The sequence below is a fragment of the Micropterus dolomieu genome, linkage group LG18 (genome assembly GCF_021292245.1).
Source record: "Micropterus dolomieu isolate WLL.071019.BEF.003 ecotype Adirondacks linkage group LG18, ASM2129224v1, whole genome shotgun sequence".
Taxonomy (NCBI): Eukaryota; Metazoa; Chordata; class Actinopteri; order Centrarchiformes; family Centrarchidae; genus Micropterus; species Micropterus dolomieu.
Window position 1 is genome coordinate 4,427,923 of NC_060167.1, and position 6,861 is coordinate 4,434,783.

Genomic DNA, 6,861 nt, shown 5'->3' on the forward strand with positions numbered 1-6,861 from the left:
CCTTTTCATGTCTGGACATTGATAACTGTTCAGCTTTCAGTATTATAGTATTATACAATTTCTTGGGATAAACAATGGTGAAGTCATAAAATTATATTAAATGAAAACACTTACTTTTTTTCTGCTTGTTAATTTCTTTTTTCTCTTTGCTTTCTTACATTGTCTCTTTTCTTTTCCAGTATTTAAGCGTTCAAAAAACACAAGAAATGAAGAAGCACAGAACAACGACGAGGTGAGTGTACACATTTGTGTAAATTATTGTACTGTGTTGCAGTTGAGGAGCGGGCAGAGTGGGTCAAGGCTAATGAGAAAAGTGGGAACAGGGGCGAGTTCAATCTCAAAACATTTTGCAGTGGTTTGCAACGTTTTCGGATTGAACATGTTTCTTTGCAACGTTGTGCAACATTCCACAACGGGCTTTGAGGTAAGTTTTCTTAAAGTTTTGTGGGCGTGTCACAGGTGTTACCTAATCAGCTGCGATAAGTTTGTAAACACAATGGTGTTAAAAAGGCAGGAAAAAGCAGTGCGCGTACACATCAGGGTGTTCGAGGCACCAACGTTTCCGTTGAAGAAAATGTTTTGCTATGTTTTGTCAGCGCTGAACTCGCCCCAGGTGTATATTTGGATGTAGCAGTCAGGTGATAGGAAAAGTAAGGAAAGTCCAAGGGCACCTGGTGGAGAGCTTGAGGATGGCAGGGGCTGGGGTGTTAGAGAAAGAGACAGAGAGCAGGGAAGGAGAGAGCGTGACTGAAGAGAGGGACTGAAAAGCAAACTGTGATTATACATGTCAGATGCCAGAGGCCTCAGAGTTTGGTTTACAATATTAGTTGCACATGACATGCTGAAATTTTTACATTGCAAATTTACTGTGTATCCCACCATTTATAGGTTGAATTGATATGCACTTCTTCTTTAAAGTCTCTAACCTTTAAATGCTTTGTAATTTATTATTATTAAAGGTTAAGTGTGAAAGTTTTAGAGACATCTAGTGAGGGTTGCGAGGGTTGAGTATTATTGTTATTTGTTCATTAAACAACGGCCACATCAAGAAATGAACTACATGAGACATTGTGTCACTGTATGTATATTAATGTAATCACACATTTTGTTACTTCTTGGGAGGGTTTGCTCATCTGGAATAACATACAAGTAAATAGTTTGTAGTATGACCAAATGTCTCCCTTTGCTTAATTATATGGGCAATCTGCAAATAATAATAATAAAAAACAAGTTACAAAGTGCTTTAACAAGTGTAAAGACAATAATACCCAAGAGACAATATACAAAAAACAATACAAGATATAAGCATGAAAACACTGAAAAGACTAAAATACAGATAAATATAAAATAAGTAAAATAGAATAAAATAAAAGGGATAAAATAAAGTCAAATAAGATCGGGAAAGGCTCTCCTATAAAAGTATGTTTTAAGAAGGGACTTAAAAGAGTTCACTGACTCAGCCGACCTGATTTCCTCGGGCAGGCTGTTCCAGAGCCTCGGGGCCCTGACAGCAAACGCTCTGTCCCCTTTAGTTTTCAGTCGAGACTCTGGAATAGACAACAGACCTCTGCCCGAGGATCTCAAGGTACGTGCTGGTGCGTATGGGGCTAAAAGGTCAGAAATCTTACGTGCAACGTTTTTAATGGGCATTTAGCATGCAAAAGTACAAATTACACATTTGTGTGCACAGTAGCGAAGCAATAGTATTGGTCACTTGACAGGCACCAAGTCTTGTAATTCTATCACCATTAGCAGTAAAAAGAAATACATGTTTTCCATCAGGGCAGTAAAATGTGTTACCGTCTTATTGCCAATAATATTCATCAGCTGCTTGACTCATTGAGGTAACGGCCATAACAGAGCGCTAGAAGAACTACATGAAATTACAATCCAACTACATACTTTTTCTACCAGCGCAGTAAAATTTTAGCTGGCTGATCTGAGAGGCTGTACGCATTCAATGTAGTGACGGGCATCTACACTGCTGGAATTACACAAGCAGAAGAAGAACACCATGATGACAATGCGTGCTCTGTAGCGCTGTTTGTCCGTTGTCGGCTACTGTAGAAATACAATACGGTGACGTCCATGTAAGGGGGAACCTGCAGATATTTGGATATAAATGTCTCATTCTAAGGTTGTAAAAATATAACGGTTCATTACAGGCCGTTCTCATCTCAGGGCATCAAATACCAACGCTTTCAGATGACAAGACGTAGTTATTTGACCCCAAAGGTACCCTTCAGCATCTCTTTTTATGAGGCGCGGCATTTCTGTCAATAAATCCTCAGAATTATTACACATTGAACCTTTAATTTTACATCATCTTTTCATCTTTCTTTGCTGTGATGTAAACTAACCTGCCACAGTTTACAGCGTGTTAGCTAAACTTTAATTACTACTAAACTCCCAATACAGGTGAGACTGATGGGAATCTGAGTTTTGCAGGTATTTGGCACACGTGTTAGACTAATTGATATTTTTGACTGATTGCAACACTACTTGAAAAGTCAGGGCATCACCATGTCATAAGGATGGATGATTGTCTGGACCAAACTCTATGTCAGTGTAGATGTTGAAATATTTCACTGGGTAAGAGAAAACTCTGGCCTGATGATGGTCTGGATGAAAAGATGAGGACTGTTCTGGCTGCAGTGAAGCCAGTGCCGCTTTGTATGATGCTTATTGTTAGGACTGCATAAACTAATCATCTTCTGTTTTTCCTTCTGCTCTGGAAGGATCGTGCCAATGCAGAGATGCAGGAGCGCCCCCAGATGCCAGGTTCAGGAGCTGTTTATGCCAATTCCAACAGTCCCACAAACCCCTCTTCTGCCTCGCAGCATTACTACAATATCACAATTCAAACTTAGTGGTGACACATATTCTACTGTGTGGGACAATGACCAATGTCCCGCCTCCTCTACTGTCAATCACTCAACCAGGATCCCAAAGACAGCAGCACTGAGGAAAGTCCTGTCAGTTAATTCTATATTGATGTAATATTTTTACAGGATTCACTGCATTGTTCACTTTGTTTGATTCAAGATTTAGTTGCAGGGTGTCAATCAACTACCACCTAAAAAAGCATTTAATTTAATCAACAGCTGAGCAATATTGTGTGTGTAGTGTGTGCAATAGTGTGCGACTTAAGTCGGACTCGAGTCCGAGTCTCAAACTCAAGTCCCCATCACTGCTTAACAGTTTGTAAGAAATTTACTTATTTAATCAATAATTTGGCATTCTTGCAACAGTTTAATATTGTTTTTATTGCTTCTTCTGATTGTTATCGTTGTTGCATTCGTGGTATTATTGTGAAGGGCTCAGGGGTCTGAAGTAACATATTAATGTGTCTGTAAATCAGGCGTTAGAGGACTAGTTGATCTGAATGAAAGAGACACATGATTATTTGGCAAAGCAGAGATCTTAGTTTTCTTGCCCATTCATTTGTCTTGTTCTGTTTTGTAAGCACTTGGCAAAATGTAAAAAAACAAATAGCTGTCGATTGGATTTACCTGTGTTAGTGTCAACTCCTTTGAATGCTCCAAGAACATTGCAAATGTATACATTTATACATTGAAGAGTAAAGTAATAACCACAGTCATCCCCTCGCAAATTTGCACTTTTATTGCTGTAATTTTTGCATTAGTATTTTCAGCCTTGATGCCATCACCCCCCCCTGCATCAGCGTCAGACTAATGTTACGACCCGTGGGCCGTTTACTGTATGTGTATATAGGATGTTCTGTGTGTTTTCCTCTCTGCCCTAAGCAGGACCTCGCCCCGCCCCGAATGCTGCAGCCAGCAGGCTGAGGAGCGCGGCTGATTCCACTCTCTCTCTGGAGAAGGAAGCTGCTGTGTGTGAGAGTATTGTGGTCTACAGTGAAAGAGACAGTGTTTACCGAGAGTGTTTGGAGTCTGCGGCGAGCGTGTGGCAGTTGGCAGAGACAGTAACCGACAGTAACAACAGTGGATAAGTGTAGTGATTTAGTGTTTTTGTGTTGCACCGGGTGCTTGTGTGTGCTAGTTTGCCTACACTACTATTGTGTTTGTGTTTATCCATTGCCTTAGTTCCCTTTAAAAAGGACCCTTGTTGCTCGCTTCACTTTTTGGGAGTTGTTTTCTGTTTACTTTGTTAATTATTGTAAATAAATCCCCTTTTTCTTTGCAACATATTCCCGTTTCCTCGTTTTCTTCTGCCCTGGAACAATTATAAATTGTACCTAGCTCCTCCCCCGGGCTTCCATCTGAGGTTTGTTCGATGTAATTAATATGTAGATACAGTACACACCATGTGCAAAATGTTATGCATTATTGTTGTTTTATCATTTTTCCCCAAATTAGTACATTTGTACATAGTGTCACTTTTTTTCTTTTTAATACACTTCAAGTTTGTATTTGAAATTAAACAATATTTACCTTCATAGTGAGTGGTAATGAATGATTACTTTGCAGAAAACAAAGTGCATTACAGACAGACAAAAGAAGATACAAATAAATGACACAAAATGTAAAGTACAAATCAGAATATATATAACCCTATTTCAGGAAATGCTGATGAAAAGAAGTTCCCTAAATTTTACTCTTGATATTAGATATTTGATAGAAAACTGTTATATCCTTTTAAGAAATTTACCAGTTTCAATACTTTCTGTGGTGTGGATTCAGCTACAATGATGTACTTTAACACAGGTCACAGAAGTTGTTCTGGTTCACAAAGTAAAACTAGTAGGATCAAATAACTGTCTGCTACATTTAATACTCATTTATTATTACATATTTTCCTCTTCACTAATTCATCCGAGACAACAGTGATGCAACCTAGAATCTGTTAATGACGGGTTTACTACACAGGTAGTTGATGGGATTTTGTGTGAATATGCAGCAGAGCTGGTGTTTAAATTTCATACATGTTGTATCAGTCTGTTAAAGGAAATGTCTGACAAAAACCTCTTTGCACACAGAATTCATTCATAAAACGTAAAAATGGTAGTATTGAAAGTGGAGAAAACACAAGCAGAAGTGAAAGTCACATACAGCTTCTTATGACCATTTAAAGTTTTGACAAAATTGCCTGTATGGCCAAACAGGTACAAGAACCAAACTCTTGGTACAATTCGAGCTGCCGAAACTGTGGCAACAATACTCAGAATTAGTAATATCTGGTGTTCCTCCTTGTATCCCCTCCCTCTTGTGTGTCTGTGTGTGTGTGTGGGGGTGGGCATGAATTCTATTTGGGTTACGCACCAGACGGCATTCAGTAAATCAACTTCCAGCTCAAATACTCCAGACTTCCTTTGACTCATTGCCATTGCTCATTGTCTCTAGTACTTATTTCTTTCATGTTCGTTTCATCTCGAGTAATACCGGTTGTGTTTACCCTCTGCCTCAGGAATCCTGCTACCTACAAGCTGACTGCCAGATCAGCTGCTGACGTTCTTCAGATTCGGACCTCGCCATCACTCACCTGCCTACCCCTTACTCGTACCTACCTCACCAGCCTCTACAACAACTTTTATCCGCTGGTCTGTAGTGTTCTGTGTCTGCTTTTGAGTTCACCCACAACGAGACATAACAGAATAATCTAGCTAACATGGACCCAGCAGAAATAGATGCAATTAGACAGGAATTAGCAAACCAGGGGGTTTGAGTTGGACAAACTTGAGTTTTCAAATAACAGCGTATAGTTATGATCCTGACCAGTTTATGGTAGTGTAAATTATAGGTTTAGTTAATGACAGAGTAAGCTGCTCAGTGGGCTTTATGGGTCAGCCGTTCTATCTGTGAGCGATTTGAGCTATTTGTACCTGAGGTTTGTGATCACCCTGTTAGGGGAAGAGAGGCAGGTGGTCTCCTTTCCTTACATGTTAATGATCTATGTTAACTTTTAAGGACACCGAGACCATTTTACACGCCTTCATCTCATCACGCCTGGATTATTGCAACAGCCTTTTCACCTGTTTAACCCAAAAATCTATTGATCGACTCCAGACTGTCCAGAACTCAGCTGCCAGGCTTTTAACCAGAACAAAGAAGTATGACCACATTACTCTTATTTTAGCTTCATTACACTGGCTCCCAGTATGTCTTAGAATTGACTTTAAAATTCTATTGATCACTTTTAAAGCTCTTCGTGGCCTCTCGCCTTGTTATATTTCTGACCTTTTAGTCCCATACACACCAGCACGTACCTTGAGATCCTCGGGCGGAGGTCTGTTGTCTGTTCCAGAGTCTCGACTGAAAACTAAAGGGGACAGAGCGTTTGCTGTCAGGGCCCCGAGGCTCTGGAACAGCCTGCCCGAGGAAATCAGGTCGGCTGAGTCAGTGAACTCTTTTAAGTCCCTTCTTAAAACATACTTTTATAGGAGAGCCTTTCCCGATCTTATTTGACTTTATTTTATCCCTTTTATTTTATTGTATTTTACTTATTTTATATTTATCTTAAACGTGTATTTTAGTCTTTTCAATGTTTTCATGCTTTTTTCTCATGCAATCTGAAACAAGATATATATATATATATATATATATATATATATATATATGTATATATATCAAGACGTGTACTAATGCAAGTGTGTAAGTCTGTCTGCAGAAATGTACTGACAGGAAGTCTACAGCGATGGTGTGACTGAAGGAAATGACACATGGAGCAGACAACTGAAATAACCTGGCCCCGAGGAGCGACTGAGCTTAACGTACATAGTTCCTGGAACAGTACTGTACAATAATGTATGTCAAGTTGATCACTTTTCATGTTGCTGCTGCAACCCCTTTCCCCTTAGAGCAGCAACATGTATGTAACTAGGGAACGCCCTGAATATAATAAAAAGAGAGGAAACGGAAGAGATACCTCAGAGCGGTTGGA

The 6,861-nt window shown here is 39.5% G+C and overlaps 1 protein-coding gene across 1 annotated transcript in view; it reads left to right on the forward strand.

The window, feature by feature from the left end:
* Positions 1–2,538: 2,538 nt before the first annotated feature.
* The window catches only part of LOC123956982 (polymeric immunoglobulin receptor-like), a 97,841-nt gene continuing 93,518 nt past the window's right edge, over positions 2,539–6,861 (forward strand). Inside the window, exons 1-3 of the mRNA XM_046029560.1 lie at positions 2,539–2,592; positions 2,739–2,781; positions 3,771–3,956. Coding sequence (XP_045885516.1) covers positions 2,539–2,592; positions 2,739–2,781; positions 3,771–3,956 — 283 coding nt within the window. The remainder of the gene's footprint in view (positions 2,593–2,738; positions 2,782–3,770; positions 3,957–6,861) is intronic.